Here is a 21766-nt window from a genome sequence, read left to right as displayed (position 1 = left end):
GTAAATTGAGTTAGTAAAAATGAAATTACACATTCGTAAAGGAACAGGTCAAGCCACTGTTGAATTGATGACATAATAGGTCGATAAGATCTCGGTGAGATTTAAGATTACTCTTCACACTTGCGAACGGCACAGAGAGGGACAGAACGGCACTAAACAACTAGTGGAGACTGGTGACGAAATCGTGTCAGTAATAACACTTGAATTTGAAAGACTCAGTGGCTACTGGTTGTAAAATTTACTGAGTCATCGTGTTTGTAAGTATAAACAGTACGGTACTTGGTACAGACAGTAGTAATATGATCATTAATAAAAGGAATATTCATTGTGTTTTACGTGTTAAAAGAGTGTGGTTTAAAGTGAAATTACCGACGTGTATTCTGTAATTCTAGCATGACTTTGGAGTTTCGGTTATCATTGACGAACACGTAAAAGTGTTAGCAATTTTATATGGTAAGAGTCTCTGCGGTCACAACAAGAGCGTGGTAACAAGTGACGATTGACATGGCAAACTTATGGTAAACTCTCTGCTCTCTTTATCGTTGTCATTCTTAATACACTTTTCACTATTAACCTCAGCCGATAATTTTGTGAAAAGACCATGTTACCCAATTTCTCTTTTGTAAGTTGACGTAATGGGCTGAATGGTTTCTCTATGATCTATCATTTACTTCCCATTACATCGGAGTGAAGTGAGCCATGGTATATGCCTCGGCGAACTTGTGATTGATGGTTAGAAAGTCTATTCGGGGCTTATGATTTTATTGCCTTATTCATTGCGTTAATTTTGTACAATTTACTCAGTATAAAGTTTAAAGAGAATTGAGTTATTGGAAAACTTTATTGACTTCCATTACTATTGGACGTGTAGTTAAAGGGATGAACTTGAGCGTTAAAGTTGATACCAGTTTTATTTACAAATTAACGCGTGTGATGATATGCGTAAACAGCAAAGACATTCAGTTGGGTGGTTATATTTTTAATAAGTACATTTAAAGGAATATTTTTTTATTATTTTTATCCTTAAAACTGTTAATATGGCTTTAATATAAAAGCTAGGCATATGTAGTAAATCTACTGGCGATTAATACTGCATTCAATTCGGTCCCAATTCTCCACGCGTTACGTCGAACGTGCGCAAGCCACATTAAAATTGACATATCATTTCTTAATTAATCAAACAAATCAAATAGAAACAACTGAATGTTAATCCAAGCTTATTTTAATACACCATTATAAATTACGTCCAAATTAATTTAGCCATTGTGGGGATAAGTGTCCACAAACGCATACACAAAGAAATAAATGTTCTAAAAACTATTGTTTTAGGTTTAGTAGCGTGTCTTCAATAGGTATAGTAATGATTTTTAATTTAAAGTATTAAAAGTACAAACAAGCAATATTGCTTAGTTTTATTCAGGGTTAATGAGTTTAGCATAGTTATTTTGTCAGGCAGAAATATACTACTGCAATGTTTGTCAAAATTAATGTTAACCATTTAACATCCCTACAAGCGCAATCAAGACTTCTATATAAGGCATGCGCGGATCCATATCATGAAATACCTCATAGAATAAATAAATAAATACAAGATACTATCAACATGTGACACTTAAAATTTCAAAATTTTAACGTGTTGTGAATCTTAACATCATTGTAAGTAAATTATGTTGCGAATACGTTACTACCTTATTCTGAACGGTCATTTATCTTTGTAGCTGAGAGCTTGCTCTCTTTGTCGCAACTAGAAATGTTTTTAGTTATAATATGTAGAAACTTGAGTGAAATACTAAGATCAGTGGTTTGTGGTACACATACAAATTAAAATAATTTTTATGTGCGACAAAGAACGAGCTCTTAGTAACAAAAATTATGATGACCTTTCGAGACTCACTCGTGCTAGTAACAGATCTTAACTTAGAATTACTCGCATATTCGCGTCGAGTATTATTAATATAATTTCTCTGTTTATGGAAGAGAGTATTCGCAGTTACCACTACACCAGACGCTATGTTTCTATCTTCATTATTTACAGTCGTTACAATGCCCTGTACTATCTCTCAAGTATATTTGACTTATTGTTATGATTAATGTCACTGTTTATATTAACACTTGTAACACCTCTGCTGTAATATACCTAGGCAACTCTAAATTAGAGATCGCGTATGCTCTACACTCACCTTATAAAGTTTATCCTTCTGATACCACACATCTTCTTCTTCCTCCACCTGTGTGGCGAATGCCTGAGTAAGGTCATCGCGCGACCGCGATAGTATACGCCGCCGTGACACCATCTCGCCCCCCGTCGCCGCCTCGAATGGGCCTAGGCTGCAACAAAGAGACAACATTATTAGTTTATTTGATTATATGTAGTGATGATACATTGTGGGAAAGGAAAGGTGGAATATGCGATCTTTATTACATCAGAAGAGTACGCGTGAATCCGTAGTGGCACTACAATGGGCTTTCAGAGCAGTAATCTTTTATGTCACCCAATCAAAACAATAGGAAGTCGTATTTATAGCCAGGATTTAACTGTACTTCTCTTCTTAAAGGTTTGGCAGCAGTAGGATGAAATCGGGATAGATGCCACAGTGGGATAAGTGCTTCGTTTTCAAAAAATCTGACTTCCCAAAATCGCAACAAAGAATGAAATGAAATTAAATGATGGCTCAAAATTTCAGACGCAAGTATTTACTGTCGCATTACTTTGTAAGTTATAATAAATTCAGTTTATTTTTATTATAAAAATACACTGGTTCATTAACAGCTCGCCTAGGTGTAAATAATCGTTAATTAGTTAATTAGTTACATAATAAAAGGGCATCTATCCATATCAAAAAGGATGGTCGCCTCTATTTTTCGCGGTATAGGTACTCTTAGGGGTAAAGGACAAGACAAGGAAGTTAGGAAAAAAAAAACATTATTTTAGTGAAGAAGTAAATAATAATAGTTTAAAAACAAGTAAATGTGCCAACAAGACAAATTATACACAGTTCGAGATTAATAGAAGATAGAATGTTTAGATAGCCACAAAAATACGAAGTGAAGTAGGTAGTAAGTTTCAATTTAAATATGTATATAACTGAATTGTTCATGGTAAACTAACATTTTTAAAATTAGGACTTTGAAATAGTAAGGCACCTACCCTGATTTTATCCGACCGTATTACTGGTAAACCTTACCGATGATGTCGGTTTGACATTCACTGTCTAACGTTATATGTTTACCGAAAGGTAATAACTCGATAACGCACTCTAACTAGTCATTTATGGCATGTATTGGTGAAATATGGAACTATTCGTTGTGTTGCAATCTGCATTATTAAACACCATAAAAAGCTGTATTTCATTAACAAAAAGATATATTACAAAATGTTCGGTCATGATATCACAATTGCCATACCAAATACCAAAGACTGACATCATAGCCCTAAATGCCAGATATTCAAAACTGCAACACTTTGACGGCCTTGACTCCCTTTTGCCTTGGATTGACGTGATTGACACTTTGATACATTCATGAATATTTTATTGAACCAATCAAATTCCTGACAGATTACTAGATCAGGAGGCTGACTGAGATTTTAGTAGCAGTGATGACGGTATTAGGTGATAAAAGGATTGATGTGGATTAATGAAGTACGATAAGGCTTTAAGATTTTATAAATATAAGTGAGCGTAACATATGAAAACATAATATATGTATGTACGAGTCTTCTATAACAAATGTATCCTAAATTTAAAAAGAAAACAATGGCTTTAATTAAACCTTTGTGTTTGTGTTAAAAATGTGAATAAAATAATTAATAAATTAAAGAAACAACGATATGAGAAACTGCTGAAATAGCAATTGTCTGTAATTTAAATGACAATTGAAAATTCTACACAATAATAGACTAGACAATAAAACACTATAGCTACTAGAAAAAATGTAAAGGCGCTAGCGTCTCTGGTTTAACATTAAGTAGGTAGATTTATACATGGATAGAAATTATTTTCCAAATAATCAATCCATCTCAATAACGCAAAGAAACGCAATTGACGTTACGTATATACCTTAATCGTACAGTAACCAACACAGTCTTCAATAATCGCAAACAAATCTAAAGATAGCTAAACTATAGAAATTATCTCTCGCGATTAACAATCATCTTAGACCCAATTGTCAGACTTTCTACTACAGATTAAACTAACGTAACTTAGTATTATGAAACCAAAACAATAGTAGTGAAAGCTTTGCTATTATTACCATTGGTATTGACTATGTCATCTATATTGCTTATACCGTCTACCATCGTTTGTGTATCGTCAAGCTCTTCATCAGTTGCCCATTCAGTTATAATGATAGTCGATCAGTCAAAATAGAAGCTCGAAGAGTTAGTACATGTGAAGTTAGAAGGTAATAGAGAATGATTTGTAACTTCATTTGCACCTTGAGTTTCAGTTTCAATTCAAAATGAGTGGTCTAATGATATTTCAATTTTTGGAATTAACGTGAGATAAACTTCATATTTCAAATTAATGCAATCTAAAGAGAATAAACTTTAGAAATTTATGAGTCAAATTTAATATTTTTTTGACATTTGTAAAGATCTTCCTACGCGTTTCTTTCTTTTGTATGCTTTTATTATTATTAATATTATATTATATTAAACGACTGGATGAACAAGTCGTGCGCCAGGTGGTAAGCGACGCGCCTTCGATACTTGTTGTAATACTTTTAGATCGCAAAGACCTGAAGGACACTGCTAGTGCACCCGTCACCCCGGGACATAAAGTTCACAAGCCATATGCGCCTTTAGTCGATTTCCATATAATGGTTTTTAAAGACTGTTCCAAACTCCTTCTACACCACGTACGTTATTGCTACTGTAAGTATACAAAACACACCCACATTATTGGTTACATCAATCAGAAAACAAGTATCATTGTTTCCCACATCATACATAGCATGGGTTGCGTCTCACAAAGGTTTTCGCTTCCTTCCGAGGCGCAAGCGCAACAATAAGCGGCATTGGGATCGACATTGGAGCTCGTGGTCCGTGTCTAACGAGCGGCGGTTCCTTCCATTCAATCGTATGAGATTTGAAAAATCTTGTGAATTCTTTGAAGATTTTTTGGAACTGTAAAGGAATTATATTTATAGATTTCGGAGTCGATTGATTATCTGATAATAAAAATTGTGTTATGCAGAAGTAGATCTGTACCTCCAGCTATCCTTGCTTCAATTTATAAAGATTCATTTATCAATCATCTCTACCTTCCCGTAACGTATCACGGAGATTTATTAAGTATGTTTATATTACCATTGTTAATTTTATAAGATGAATGAAATTGGATTTTTATGGCGAGCGTGAGTGGGTAAGTTGTCAAGAGCCGACCAAGGAGGACTTCGGCCAAATGGAGACGAACTAAAGAAAGATCAGATCACGAGTATCCTTAGCCGACGAGTATGTATGAACGCATTGAAGCGAGGCAGGAACGTAGCAAGTGGAAGGCTGTGGTCACTGGCTACCGCGATGGGAAAAGGGCGTGAAATGTATTTACGTATTTATTCACTACAGTTGGTACAATTATAGTATTCTTAGTTATAAACAATATTATATATTACTTCGTAATATTGAACGATAATAGATATATTTAGACATGGAAACTTCCTGTACTACACCAGAGGAACGAAATTCTACTCCAGAGTAGTATTAAGAACTTGTACTCTTAAATCATGTTCTTAGATTCCCATTGGGGATGGTAGATAGTATCAATCGTCACTTAGTACGTTCTGGATAAACCTTTTTTGCTTCACTGCATCAATCTTTCAAATATGATAATTTTATTCGAATGTTGCCTGCCACGGTAACTTACTATTTTTATCACAACATCCTCTTTCGAACCACATCGTTCATGGATCACACATAACATAACATTTAACTTTATTTCATACTTGTGGGTTTTTACCTTTCGTAGGGGTGCATCACGATGATTAGGGTTATAATATATGCCACCGACACGATGAAAAAAACACGGTGCATCATGACGATAAGCATTGTAATGTATGCCATCGATACGATAAAAAATAAGATTTTTCTCGCTTAGATAAAACGATCAAAATCGATTATAAAAAGTCCGACTTGTAAAGTGGTCCTGACGAGTATCGAATACGAGACGTCTTCATCAAGCACGCAATGTAACCTCTAAGCCACCGGGTCGTCGAGAGAAATGCGTGATTGTATCTATATGTAGTACAGGTGTATAATATCACACAGCTATCCAAATCGTGCAGGTCACATAGTTTATTACAATGTAAGCAATTCATTTTATATTTGTTGTCTATTCATTTCTCATAACCCTATCTCTGTATCTGTATAATCCACAACCTACCTGTATATGTATATATACAATATATTCGCAGAGATACATAATGGCCCGAGGCATCCATTATGCGGAGAAAGTGTAATTATTTCTTGTTGCACAGTATTTCTTTTATAATATCATTGTTACCTGCGTAAAATTACGTCCCGTAGAAAATCTGAGTTTGTTAGCTTTTCATCCAGATTCGCTTTTGTTTTTGTAAACTTAATTCGGGGTAATTTGCGTGAGACATGTTATTACAAATTATTCTTATTTTCATCGTTACAGATAGAAAGTCGCCTGAGTGTAAGTAATTTGGGTATAATATGATTTAATAAAATTTTGTTGTGGTATATTTTTACATCTCTTTTTTCCATTTAATTAATGGTTGCGATTTTTACTTCCATACGTGTTTTCATTTATAAATACAGTTAACAAATATGCATATTGTAGTTTAGATATGGGTCGTTGTCGCCCGAAATAAATTATTTTTACTTTAATTTTTTTATTTTCATTTTTTATTTTATTTTATTTGTGATTGTCCAATTTGTATTGTTATAAAGTTCTAGGGCTTTCGTGATTTCAACATAATTTTAGGAACTGAAACTATTTTTTGGATCTGAATAGCGTATTTACGTAGTATTTCACGAATAATTTTAACCGACTTCAAAAAGGAGGAGGTTTTCAATTCAACTGTATTTTTTGTGTGTCGACGCGCGTCGGCGCGTCGCCAAGCGTTGTAGTTGCAAAACAGGACGCGACGCGACGCTTCGACTTTGCGCCAGCCTGAGTTGAGCTATATTCATTCATACATATATATATTTAATAAACAAAATTAGTTATCGTTGTCAATTAAATATACCGACGGATTTGTATTACATAAAATAATGTGCAACAAATCGCGTAGTTGAATGAGTCATTATGTTTTTTTTCATCGAAAGAAAAAGTTAGGTGCACCATCAAGTTCGAATTTCAAAAACCTTGGCTTTTGCACGCAGATTCGTAATGAAACAGAATGCCTTTCCGAGCTTAGTGTGGTGAAAAAAATATTTTTATTTCCAATCTACCTAAATACTTCTAATATTTTTAAACTTTAATTTGAAATTTACTATAAGGCGTTTTGGTGAAGGAAAACATCGTGATGAAACCTGCACGTACGAAGAAAGTACCCACGGATAACGCGTGAAGTCCCCAACCCGCATTGGACCCTCGTGGCCATGGCCTAAACCCTCGCCTGAGAGGAAACCCGTACCTAGCAGTGGCATGATGAGACTTCTAATATTAAGTGTTCAGAAAGATATGTAGCCTAGTTAATATTATTTTTCTATATAAATTTCTCGCTTTCACAACATATTACACATACAAACAAATGGTTACCATATTTTAATCGTGATCATTTTAAATCGATTTCAGCTCTCGATTATAAGAATCGATATCTACCATAATTTCAACGAGTTTCACCAATACAATGCACCAGTTTATAATCGAGTGATACGATCTGATTTTATTTTTAAAAATAACATTTCGTGACTTACAGTTGTATTTTATTGTGTAATTTTGTGAAAGGCACTGTCAGGTAACCCAGGTTTAAAAAAATGTCATCTATTATGCAATAGTTAATTTTGATCTCTTTTCTATTCTAATACTGGTCACTTCACATTATTTAAAAAATTATATAAGTATTTTTTTCGGATCTGTTTTCCTTGTACTCATAATCATCTTAAGAACTTTGTAAGCTTTACTAAAATTAGGAAATATCGAGCGGTCGCAAGTAGTTCTGTTTTAAAAATGTCCAATTCTGAAATTAGACATTATTCATTAAACGGTGTACCATTTATCAGTAATTCTCGGACAAGTGTTCACTACCTAATTTCCGTGGCAATTTTTATTATTTAAATATTCAAGTGATTATTAAATAATATTTCACGATACAATACTTGAATGTCAAATATTATTACGCGATAAAAAATCGAACACTTTAATTATTAAAAACCTGTCACCGAAATTAGGCAGTGAACACTATTTATTTACTAAATGATTATCACTAGTATCAGGTTTCTTACCACGGTATGACTTCTTTTTATTTTCCCGATATTTCGGAACTGTAGTCAACCCGTGACCATGGAGCGTGCAACCGTTCCGAAATATCGGGAAAATAAAAAGAAGTCATACCGTGGTAAGAAACCTGATACTAGTGATAATCAGTTAGTGAATAACCACGAAAGTCTTAAAATCTGTATACTATTTATTTATTTATACATTTTAGGAAATTCACGGTCAAATAATACAACTATAGTATACTTAAACATGAGTAATCCAATGCCAGTTACGACTTGCCACCAAAATGAAACATTATAAAGTGTTTATGAAGCCAAAAAAAGATTATAGGAGAAAACAAAGAACACAGTTACTATTATTAGACAATTAAACGAACAAACCAGTGTATTCATCGCCAATAACGTGATGTGTCAAAGTGACATTTGGTCTAGTTCTAGATCTTTAGGTTTGGTCTAGTACTAGTTCGGGAATTAACCGTTATATATAGCAATAAATACAATTTCACCCATTTGTTTAACATCATCGCATGCAACTATGATAAGTGTAATTAGTAGTAGTATAGTTGGTTATGTGTTATATATTATGTTATATGTTTATCGTATGTATAAATTATATATCACAATTATATATAAACTTTGGACCTATCTGTTTTCAATCTTAGCTTGTCATGTAACCGCCTTTTAATTACTCTGAACCCAGCTCACCGTTTGACTGGTAGAGAATGCCATAATGGCGTCAAATCCATTTGTACTGCTTTGTGTGCAATAAAGTGTAAATAAATAAAATAATATTAGTAGTAGTAGAGATTGTGAAAGAGTTCGTCCATAGTTGTCTCAACGTTAAAGTCCACTGTCGGTGTCGTTGTGTAAATAGCTAGCACGCTTTTGGTTAAGGGAAAAAATATAATACGCCACACATCAATCATAAAAACATATATGTATATTATAGTGTCGAATCTGTATATAACTTATTTGTAATGAAACTAGAACTATATTACTTTACCTATTTCTGCCACGAAGCAGTAATGTAAGCATTACTGCGTTCCGGTTTTGAAGGGTAAGAGTGCTGATGAAATTACAAGCATATGAGACTTGTCAACTAACGTTTCAGGGTAACGGGAGTCATTAGTCCCGCCCCCTCAAACCTTTGCAATTTAAAGCTCTGAGTGGCACTGCAACTGTCATGGATAGGCGTGTTGTTTACCACCAGGTGCACGACTTGTTAGTCCCGTCACCTGATACCATAAAATAAAATAAAAAAGAAAAATCTGACTAAAAGCATTTACTTTAAAGCTTAAACTCGATAATCAAGTTTTTATAAACATTTCAATCTTTAAAACGTCAAATCATTCCTATTAAACTACTTAAAGATTCCAATAAGAATGTGGGGGCAAAAAACGTGGTACGGAGTGCGGGCACGATGAACTTGTGACGTCACAGGACCCGTTTGCAGGCTTACTGACCTATATCGAGAGGCCACAGGCGGGAATAGAGTCGTTGTGCATCGACAAATTGATATTAAATTTAAAATAGAATAGAATAAAAAACATTTACTGCAATGTCACAACACATAAAGAAAAAAAATCACAGCACACAAAACAAAAGTACAGCAAAAAATAAGGCTAACAAAATAAAAGAGTCAGGCTGTGAGTACGCAAAAGTATTCACTCAGCTAATGCCACAGCAGAGATTAGGCTGTGACGCTAGCTTGCAATGGACCCTAAAACCGAATTAGTGAGATATGAATTGACGTCTAGGCTACAAGAGAAGTATCCCTTCGGACTTCATTACCAGTGTACACCCAGTAATGATAAGTGAACAACCATGACTTCAAATGTCACAGGTTATTTTGAATGGCTCAGTGATTGTGACAAAATTGCGCCTATTTTTCTGTGATAAAAATAAAATTAAAGATGAAAATTCCATTTACATACAAATGAATAATTTCGGCGACGATTTGTGTAAATATATTAAACATGGAAATGGAATACAGCATGGATTCCTTCAAAAGAGGTTTGAGAAGGGTCCTAAAGAGCTAGCAGCACGCTCGTGACGCCCCTAGTATTGCAGGCGTTCATAGGCGATAGTGACCATTTTCCATTAGGCGTGCCGTATGTTTGTTTGCTGCCTATATAATATTTAAAAAAATCAGCAGTTTCATGGTTGGCAGTACAATATAGCAGTGGAAAATAGATATACCAAAAGTTAGCATTATCATAACGAGTTGATAATTTAGTGTGTTACCTTTTAGTGTGTGTGTCACACAGTTATTCGACACGCCAATCATAAAAATATACATTTCATTACAAAAATTTTTATATTAATCATTATGTTTTTTTATTTATTTATTATTACACTTTTCAATTCACAATTAACAAAACAATGTGCATAAACCTATACAGATTTTTCGCACATTGTGCAGTCATTATCTACACAATACAAAAAATGTGTATATTCATAAAATTTAATAAACGAAGACTATTAACGACTCTACTGTTTTCTAGCAAGCTAGTACAAGTCATTAAAGGATGCGCTATGTAGCGGACCGGGTTTACTTTTATTTTCCTTTAAGATGTGCGCAGACGCAATTACTACGGTACTTAGAACTGGAGAGCACAGCACGTGTGATGGTATCTTGTTATGGTTCCTTGATGTTTTATTATAAATAATTTGTGGTAATTTATGGCGGGAGCCTTTCCTTTTTTCACACAAGTTTATGTTTTATTGTTTTGTGCGTAGTGTCTTAGCTTTTACAATAAAGTACGTCATATGAATTACAAGTAATTTTTAAATGACCTATTGATTTGAGAAATAGAGTTCTATAATAAAAAAAAAATAACAGTTACATTCCAAACTCATAAGCACATTGCATTACGAAATCTGTTAAAAATTCACTAGAAATTTCGAGACCATTTTTCACACTACTTTCCAAGTCAAATGACAACGTGTTCGCGGTCCTAATTGTATGCTATTGTGTTCTCACTAAAAACAAGTGTGAATGTTGCTTTACAATATAAGTTTAACTACGTAAAACATGCAGTTTATTTTTATAGACTTAGAGTTTATTTTTAAACAACATTGTTTCCTATTTAAAAAGATGCGTTCCTTTTCATGATTGGTCTCGTTCCATTTTTGAAAATGTTTGTTCATTCGAAATATTTTCGCAACTGTTTTTAGAGACGCATCTTTACCTTCAATATTTGGTTTTTGCGTGTGGCAACACTGTCTCGCCTATTGGGTTCACGGTCGTTTTCGCGAAATGTCAAATTTTCATACGGACCATTTAATTTTTTTAATATGTTAATTAAATTGAATGTTGTTGGCACCATTGCTATGTGCTGCGAAAATATATTAGTAGTGCATTTTATTATGAACTTGAATATTATTCCTAACAATTTATTAGATAATAAGTTTCATAGATAATAAATATATATCATACAAATGATGTTTTCCGATTATGTTGCTTTCTTTAACAATCGCAATCGTTAATGAAATGCTCTAGAAAAAACGCAATAAAACCACAACTAACAATAACAGTAAGATTAAGTGATTAATTTTTGAACATATACAACACAAGTTTGTTATAATTATTAATACAAAGATCGAACACTCCGAAAAAACACTCAGAAAAAAATTCCTTCGATCCGGTCGGATTCGAACCGACGTCCTCTTGCATACCGTGCCAGACGCTATACCAACTAAGCCACGGAACGAACCAACGGACCTCACGAATTTTTCTAAGTGCTTGCGTCGTATCTTTGTACTTGGTCTTTCAATGACTTTTTAGTCGTAGCGCCATCTATGAGAAATCTATTGCAGATTTATCACCCAGTTAGTACCTTTACAGCTATATATCTCATAGATGGATCTGTGTTGTATATTATAATCATGGGTTCAAATCCGGGTTTACACCTTTGAGTTTCTCGAAATTTAGGAAAGAAAACATAGTGAGGAATCAAAGCAATTTAACACATCTGCAAAGCAATTTAATGATGTGTGTGAAGTTCCTAATTCGTAGAGGGAACGCGTAGAAACTATAGCCCAAGTCCTCTCATTGCGATAGGAGGCTTGTACCCAGTAATGGGGCTGCAGGCTAGTTGTTACCATTGAACACCAAGACCAAAAACAATTTAATTAACATGTTTTAGTTTATTCTAATTTCTGTTATTAATTAAATTGAATTTAATAAAAAATCATTCAATAAAATCATTTGTAAAACTTAATGTAGCGTAAATTGGAATATTTTCTTTGTAAAATTAAAAATAAAGTATTTAATTAATAACTATTGTAGTGTAGTGAAAAAATAGGGTGGTTTGCATCAATATTAGACATAACTGGTTGAAGACTGTACCACCTCAGCCAAGCGTGACCATGGGACCTGTAAAGGGCCCGAAACGTTGGTTTGTTTGAAAAAAACAAATATACGCGATTTAAATCCGGAAAAATAGTTTCATTTCCTATGTGTAACAATCGCAAAAACCTAAGAACTCGATAATTTAGAAAAGTTCAATTCTCAAATTGGTTTTACTGGGATTGAACCCGAGACCTCCTTGTCCAGCGGCCACAGTGTAACGACGTGGTCAAAGTATAAAATTGTGATATCCAATGTAAAAATAAAATGTACAATACTTCAAACGAAATATCCGTTCACTATAGAATTCATGATCCAATAAAAATTACTTTCAATAGGATATAAATGATTTTATCACTTGCAATATTCTTCAGATTTACGAGTAGATGCTCTAAAAGCGAAAAATACGAATTAGAAATCAGACAAAGGTGTCACTCGACAGCTTATGCAAATAAGATAAATAATACCTGTTTGATACTGTCTGTTGGTTTTCAAAGACACAATGGTACGCCTACACTGGCCTACTGAACTACTGGTGAATATAAAATAGAGGAGATAGTCCATTGCAACAATGTTACAATGAAATGCGGAACCTGTGTGCTCTCACTGTGTTTGTATTGATTGATATCTGAAGATAATCGATGGTTTAGAAAGTGAAATGAAAATTATTACCACTGATTTAAATATAATTACTGTAAAATATCGACTGAGGGCTTGGCCCGGACACCTGCCGTACCTTGGTCTTATCGGGGAGCCCGTAGTCTCCTCGGAACTCCCTATCTTTCGGGTCGATAGATGGGGATCGGGAAAGGGACGTTACCAAGTCACTCAGCTATTCACATGGAACACTCCATATCTTTCTACATAAGTATTGTTTATAGTGCCCCTCTCTGTCAACCTTTCGGTTTTACGGGAACGGCACTATGACCTCTGCGATCGAACCCACACAGGGATCATCTAAGTCAGGGCCTAACCCCGGATCAGCCCATTTGCATGAATTTCATCCCGTTCTCTGTAAGGCTAGTACCTTAGATGTGCCGCCCCGTGCACGTACAGCACCTTCCCTATATTCCAGATAGGTACCGGAGCTGTAGTAACTAACGGTTGCCACCGCTGAGCCGCCGACTCTAAGTCGACTACCAAATTTCCTCATTGGTGGCGGAGCTGTAAGACTCGCTCACTTCTCAGTTCTCAAATTCCTACGCAGCATCCTGCGTCAACAGGTCTTTGTTTTTGGTTTTTAACGACTTTTTGTCGTAGCGCCATCTGTGAGAAATCTACGTCTTAGCTCAGCCAGGTACCTTTACAGTTACCCGCGGCTGACTGACGGATTGCTGGATTCGAATGCAGCAGATTCGAAGGAATTTCTCTTATTGTTTTCGATCTTTGTATTTAATTATATTACATAATGTTAAATTTGTGTTAAATACGTTTAACATTTGCGAAAAAGAAAATGGCCAATATGCAGAGGTTATTTCGGGATTAATTTTAAAGATTTTCTCTTTATTTTCCAAAATACCGATAACAGATAAAATAACATAAACTTAACTCAAATTTATAATCGAGTCATTTGATAAGTCATATATAAAAATCATAAAGGTGAATTCACAAGGTCGTACACAAGCCAAATAGATTTTAGACAAATTAATAAAAATATTCAATATCTATATTTATGTATTCATATGCATATCACCTCAATTATTATCTTCTTCGCTACGTATAAATCATGTATTAATAAAGTGGATAAAAAGTGACAAATTAATTTAAATTTTATTAAAATAACGTCATTTTTTTTAAAGGTAAAAACTTACTAAATGTAAAAGGATCATGACATTATACTTTAATAAAAAAATATGATAAATATGCAAATTAAATTACAATGTCTTATGAATAAACTACGGAGTAATCGTTTGACGTTAAGTAATAGTTAATCCGTGTGAGAGAACAATCATCAATCAATGGAGAAATAACAAAAATTATTGAGCGTTTAACCTTTAATGTCGCCATCTTGAATTTGATTGGATCATTAACTTTGATATGATGTTAGGTTGTGTACATATTGATAATAATAAATACTTATCTGTCTATTAATGAAAATTGAGTTACAATATCATGCTTTCGGATATTCCTTATACTTGCAACAGAGGAATCAAATTTACGATGGCAAACATAATTCTCTTAACATAGTGTAGAGAACGCCAGCCTATTACGTATCATTTTATTTAGATTCATGCAATGTGTAAAGGATAGGGGTTCCGCGTGAATAAAATTTCAACTTTAAGAGTCTATACTATAAAATGGCTTTGGTTCATTCCGTATAACAGCGAGTGTTTGAATCAATCACTCTGGAAATATTATACAGTAAAATTAAGGATATACACTGATTACTATAGGGTGTGAAAATACAATTCCTAATAATTTTCACGATAGAAAAAAAACCACAAACTTACCTCGAAATTTTACAAGAAAACCGCTATATTCAATAGATACTTCACATGTACCATCGACAGTGGCGTTAGATAAACCGTCACACTGTTTGCTATTTTGTCAACGTTAAAAAACATACGTTATAAGTCCAATTGCTGTATTACAGTGTGTTAATGTCTTAATTACACACTTACTCGCTATAAAATAATTTGTTTTATTGTCTAATTAGAAATTAATTTACGGGCTATTAAAGTAGTTTTCTTCTTGTTCTTTTAATTTAAAATTATATGACTTATAGACTTTGAATAATATGTTGCCATCTTGTATGCGCTATCCGATTCCGCATTTAGAACTTCGCTCAGGTGTTTGGGCAGGAGGTACGTATCAAGTGATATATGGACTGTGTTGAAGCACCACAATCATTAGGTTTTTAGTAGCAGTAGACCTTGTGAAAGAGTTCGTCCAGGGAAGTACAGCCACCTTTCCTATTTCAGCCGCCAAGCTGAAATGTGAGCATTACTGCGTTCCGCTTTCGAATTGTCTCACCCTTCAGCACCCTTAGGTGCTGGTGGAATTACAGGAACACGGGACTTGTCAACTTATGTTTCAGGGTGACGGGCACGGTAGCAGTGCCTAAAATATCTTTGCAATTAAAAGCTCTGAGTGACACTGCAACTACTATGGATAGATGTATCGCTTACCACCAGACACATGACTTGTTCGTCTTGTCGCCGTCGTTTGGTATTGTAGAAAAAAGTCTCTGTAGCGACCTGTCGGAGTGCGGAGACGATTCAGAGACTAAGGGTCATATTCCAGAACTGTACTCAATGCTCAGGATTTGAGCAGACTTGAGTATGATTTCATGCACTGGAAATACGACCCTAATGGCAAGCACTTGAGTATGATTTCTAGTGCTTTGAATCATACTCAAGTCCTGACTTGAGCATTGAGTAGAGTTCTAGAATACGACCCTTAGATTCTGGTGGTCATTACTATGAAACCATTTGAGAAAGTATTTTCTCTGTTCAAGTATATTCTATTATAACAACTTAAGTAGTAGTAACTTTAATGAAGCCTCTGTAAGTCGTAACTTGAAAAATTTGTATCTAATTGTGTTCACGAGTTAATTAGTAAGTGTTAAAGGTGCAGGTGTAGGAAGAGATTTCTTATAGAAATAAGCAGTACCTCTTGTTTGTGTTTTCCGGTATTCTGAGTTTTTTCCTGTGCAATAAATATTATTTAAAAAAAAGAAATATTCCATGCCATAATTATTGCACCATTGTCATATCGAACTTGTCTAACTCATCAAGGATTGTACTTCTACTTAACACTTACTGCTCGTGTAAACTGGCCTTAATATAAAACCTACACGTTGTTACGTAAAAGCAAAGGTGGCAACCATGTGGGAAGCGCAATAAAAGAAATTACTTCTATTTATTACAACTAACTTATTGTTTGCAATTCGTACACGAAACTGAACTACGTTTATAAATTGCATTTTATTTATAATTTGCAACTTTAATGTTGCACCTAAAGGTCAACGTTCAAATACCGTTTTAAGGTGGGCTATATATATATATAAATAGTGCGGCTGATTGTGTTATAGAGCTACCAATGGTGTTCAATAATATCTAAATAATATTACCTTTTTTACATGCAGTACAATAAAAGACAATACAAATCAAATGGATATATGACTTAGCTACAGAATACTGTGTTGTTATGGCACCTATTTTCTTCTGTACAGTTCATTGACTTCTAAAATCTGTCTAACCATCATGTTGTTAAACTCAATTAAATCAGACACAAAATGGCAGGCGGAAAACCACAAAATTTGAAAGATAATCGTATATAAACATAAAGCACTTAGCTTTTTGTGAGTTCTTCGTAGACGGTTAAGAAACTTTTTCCTTGTGTAACATGTTTTATAATGCCCGTGTGCCCTCCGCCCCCTCTCGCTAACCTCTAGGAGATTGACATCACTAAAGTACACTTCAAGATGTGACACAACATAAAAAAAAATTGGTTCGGCGTAGTATGGAATTACCGTTGGCAAATCGTTCGGTGACCTAGCGGTTAACACTATGGAAGCTTCAAGAGTCTATATACTAGATCAGCTCAAATTTTTCCAGTACTATTACGGTTCATTTTGCTTGGGTCGAGTGGCAGGGACGCTGGCTTTATTTCAGAATTTATTTTATTTCAAACTAAATTAAAACCATTTGAAAAATGTATATTGTATAGTATACGGGTCTATTTAGTTCAATTGATATTAAAAAAATATCACTGGTATATGTAAAGTACCTATTGTACACAGAGGTTTTCTTGTAAAATTTCGATGTAAATTTTTGTTGTTTTTTTCGATTGTGGACATTTTTAAGAAGTGTGTTTTCACACCGTTTAGTAATCAGTGTGTATTACCTAATTTTATTACATGTTTTTCCAATGTGATTGACTCAACACTGTAATGCGGAATCAACCAAAGCCATTTTGATGTTGTGTAGACTCTGAAGAGGTTGTCTGAAGTTCATTTCCCAATAGGACCAATTTAGGAAAAGTAAGTTTTTTGTACAAATTTGTCCGATCTAGATGTTTTAGATAGTTTCTCAGATACTCGTAATACAGGAAATTCTTCAGTATGAGAACAGGTAGTTGGTGTAATTGTTTGGTTAATATTTATTGTTATTATAGATTTAAATTAAAGATATCACTACTAGAAACAATTAGTTACTTAAACCCGTACAAAACATAATTATAATGAAGTAAATTTATGAGATATAAGACCATGAACTGCGCAGGCGGCGTACGCTTACGGTAAGGTCGGACGCCGTACTTATCAGCCGTTACCATCGTATCACATTTCGTGGTTTGCAAAATTTAGAACTCATTTCTGATTCATACCCAAAAAAACGTTAACTTACTATTGCGATGTACCGTTTCAATTGCGGTATTACTACATCCATACGCTGTTAAAATCATTACTCTCCTGTTTACGATTTGCTGTAGTCGGATAAAATCGAAACCTAGGCGTTCGCGAATATATACATGTGGCTTTATTATGACTTTATATATAAAACGATTGCATCGATACAAACGCGCGATTGCATCGACGCAATCGCTTACAAATCCCAAGTGCAAGTAATTCGTGTCACGGAAACGGCCGAAACGTAGCCGAATATGGCCGATGTTCTTTATTTATTGAGATTTAAATATAAAGTCATAAATAATAAAGCCACATGTATATTATATTCGCGTTCGCGAATATATACATGTGGCTTTATTATGACTTTATATATAAAACGACTGCATCGATACAAATGCGCGATTGCATCGATGCAATCGCTTACAAATCCCAAGTGCAAGTAATTCGTGCCACGGAAACGGCCGAAACGTAGCCGAATATGACCGATGTTCTTTATTTATAACTCAATGTATTATTTAAGGCCTTTAATTAACACGTTTCGTATTTCTTCACACTTGATACTATATAAATATCACTGGCAATGATTACTAAAAAAAGGGCAGCCATTTCCTCTCCACACCAAATACAATGTGATACCAACCAAGTAAGGCAACGAACAGACGGTGTGACCCTAAAAGTTATTCGATTCACAGCAACAATTAGTGCTAAGGCTGGATTTAAGTGGATTCTGCCTAAAATGGACTTTTCAACTGTAGCCATAAAGTTTATTTGCTACAAACATGGTCGTGAGAACCGCAACGTGTAATATCTTTTATAATCTGTTACGTTATTGTTATTCACTTGCTTTTGTTTCTATAACAAGGTATGGTCCTTCACTTCATTAACTACCGTATAACTACACAGACGACAGACGACAGAGATATTGCGGTATTTCGTAGAAAGGGCGAAACCGCTATTATGAAATAAAATCAGGAGAGCATGTTTTAGGTTCTATTCTAAGGACAATATTAAAACGTTTGCGTCCTGTTTTAAAATTCGCTTTCATTTCAGTTTCAGATTTAAAATTTAATTTAAAACAGGACGTAAATATTTTAAAACAGTCCCGAAAAACTAAAACATGCTCCCCTGAAAAAAATTACAAAATGGCGATTTCGCCCATTTTGCTTTTTTTTCTCGTTATAATCGCGTATATTTGTTTTTTTTAAGCAAACCAATGTTTCGGGCCCTTTACTAGTCCCATGGTCACGGGTGATGAACCACCGTAGTAGACCCACAACCTGAACTATTTTTATAGAAAACCCTTGCCGAGTGGTGGAACGTACATAAGGTTTGAAATATGAAGCCACATGTAGTTGTAAAGTAAATATTTCATATTTACATGCTCATGTGGTTAATGATGTAATTGCTTACAATTACGATAGTTCTACTGTACAGTAGTTAGATGACATAACTAGGCTTTTAATTGCTCATTACTCAGCTAATCTTAAACGGCTATTAAGATAAAGATGGACTTAAGACAGATTATGTTAAGTTTTCTTGCACAATTGATCAACATAAAAAACAGATTTTATGTGTTGCAATAAATTTGGACGAACAACAAAATTGTGACTGATTAAACAACAGAATTATGAATTAAACAATTTTGCCTTCATAATGAAAAAAATCGATTCGATTTCCATATGATCCCCTCATCAAATTCTGACTTCTTCGTGATAATGGGACTGTTACGGACTCCTTTATTGTATTTATCCTTTATCCTTTATTATATTGATTCCTTGTATTTTATACTTATTTTTCTGGTTGTCATGGTGACGGTGATTTGTTGATTACATGTATAGTGTCAAGTGAAAAGTCAAAGTCTTCTAATAAGTCGAGTCATTTGCGGAAAATATTTTTTTAATTTGTGATAACCGAAACGAACCCGGAACATCATCGTCGGCATTAGGAAACACCTCGAGAGTACACCCTTTCAAACAAAAAAAGAATTTTCAAAATCGGTCGATAATTGATGGAGAAATCGGTATGTACACTGACATGCGTATATTTGAGGATTTTCCTCGATTTCCATGGATCCCCTCATCAGATTCTGATTTGGTGGCAATAAGACCACCACGAGAGTGCACCCTTTCAAAATCGGTCTACAATTGGCGGAGAAATAGGAAAACATACACGCAACCGAACGCATAACCTCTTCCTTTTTTTAAGTCGGTTAAAAATATAAACACTTCTTCACACTTAGAGGTATAAAATTGTATAACGTAATACCTGAGTAACAATATGTATAGATTTAAAAAAGTATTATGTGAATTACATGTAACAAATTTTTTATACTATAAATGAGTTTTTGATATTTAAATTTTTTAGACTGACGACCATTGACTTACAAATAAATGGACGACGGGTCTAATACAAAAATCACGAAAAAAATGTCCCAAGTCAACCTATTCGAAATTTAAATTGTAATGTCATCGCAGTATTGCGCTGTCAGTCGAACAAATGAAGACTAAAGCGGAGTGTCGCGCTCTGTATACGATTTTAGCACCTTACAAGTGCGGACACTTTTTAGCGCGGACCCGACGTCCATATAATTGTAAGTCAATGCTTGCGACCTCTAAAATATAATTATTTTGACATTTATATACTATCTTACTATGATATATAATATGATATTCTTCTACACCTAAAAAAATTAAATAAAAAATTGTAAATAATGTTTGCATGCCTATTGGCATGCATCTCTACTTAATGTTTCTTTTTGAAGCTAAGTAAATATCGTACGTCGCACTAGTTATACGGTATCTCGAGGGAATATAAGAGGTTTGAAATAAATATTATAAAGAATAAAAGTATTCAAGTGCATATTTATAAAGAGCAACTCCTAGAGTTTCTTGCTCATTCTTCTCAAAGGAATCCGCGTTACGAATGAGCAGTAGAGTTTAAGCCATAGACTATATAATTCTTCCGTGGTTTAATCAATATGACGACAAATCGCCGACATTACAATTGTTCTTAATTAATTTCCACCAATTGGCTAGTGCCGCTTCATGTCTAGTTACCAGATACCAGGCCACAATTCTGCTACTTTTTTGAAACCAGTAGTCATTGCAATTCCTTTGCAGTGGAGTTCACTGAGAGTATATTTCAGTAGCAGAGCTCCATGTGAAAGAGTTTGTCCAGGGAAGTACTGCCACCTTATCTACTTTTGCCACCGGAACACAGTAATGCCAACATTACTGTGTTCCGGTTTTGAAGGGTAAGTAAGGGTTTTGGTGAAATTACAGACACCTGGGACATATCAACTTATGTCTCAGGGTGTCGGGCGCAGTGGTGTGCGCCTCAGATCTTTGTGATTTAAAGAGCTGAGTGTTATGGACAGGCGTGTAGCTTACCATCAAGCGCACGACTTGTTCTTCCCGTCACTTGATATTATAAAAAAATTGCAATTCTGATAATATTTGTTATTCTATTAAAATCTAGTTGCAAAGGCAGTTGAGTTCCAATAGTGTGTCAGTGGAATGGTAGTGATACCACTCATTCATTCATTTAACCACTGACAATCCATGTTACCTTACTATAACTACAACGGAAATATGCGTGTCTACATTTTTATCTCGTTTAAATAGCAATTTAGTGTAGTCAAATAATTAGTAGAATACAC

The 21766-nt window shown here is 34.4% G+C and overlaps 1 protein-coding gene across 3 annotated transcripts in view; it reads right to left on the bottom strand.

The window, feature by feature from the left end:
• The window catches only part of LOC113229884, a 215438-nt gene that overhangs the window by 144723 nt on the left and 48949 nt on the right, over positions 1 to 21766 (bottom strand). For all 3 annotated transcript variants that reach the window (XR_003310446.1, XM_026463570.1, XM_026463569.1), the window contains exon 2: positions 2181 to 2328. Coding sequence is in view for 2 of the 3 variants with exons in the window: in XM_026463570.1 (XP_026319355.1) it covers positions 2181 to 2294 (114 nt within the window). In the remaining variant the exon portion in view is untranslated. The remainder of the gene's footprint in view (positions 1 to 2180; positions 2329 to 21766) is intronic.

The sequence above is a fragment of the Hyposmocoma kahamanoa genome, unplaced genomic scaffold, assembly GCF_003589595.1.
Source record: "Hyposmocoma kahamanoa isolate Upper Pololo Valley unplaced genomic scaffold, ASM358959v1 63, whole genome shotgun sequence".
Lineage (NCBI taxonomy): Eukaryota > Metazoa > Arthropoda > Insecta > Lepidoptera > Cosmopterigidae > Hyposmocoma > Hyposmocoma kahamanoa.
Note: the sequence above shows the minus strand (reverse complement) of the source record. Positions and strands in the feature narration are given on the sequence as shown.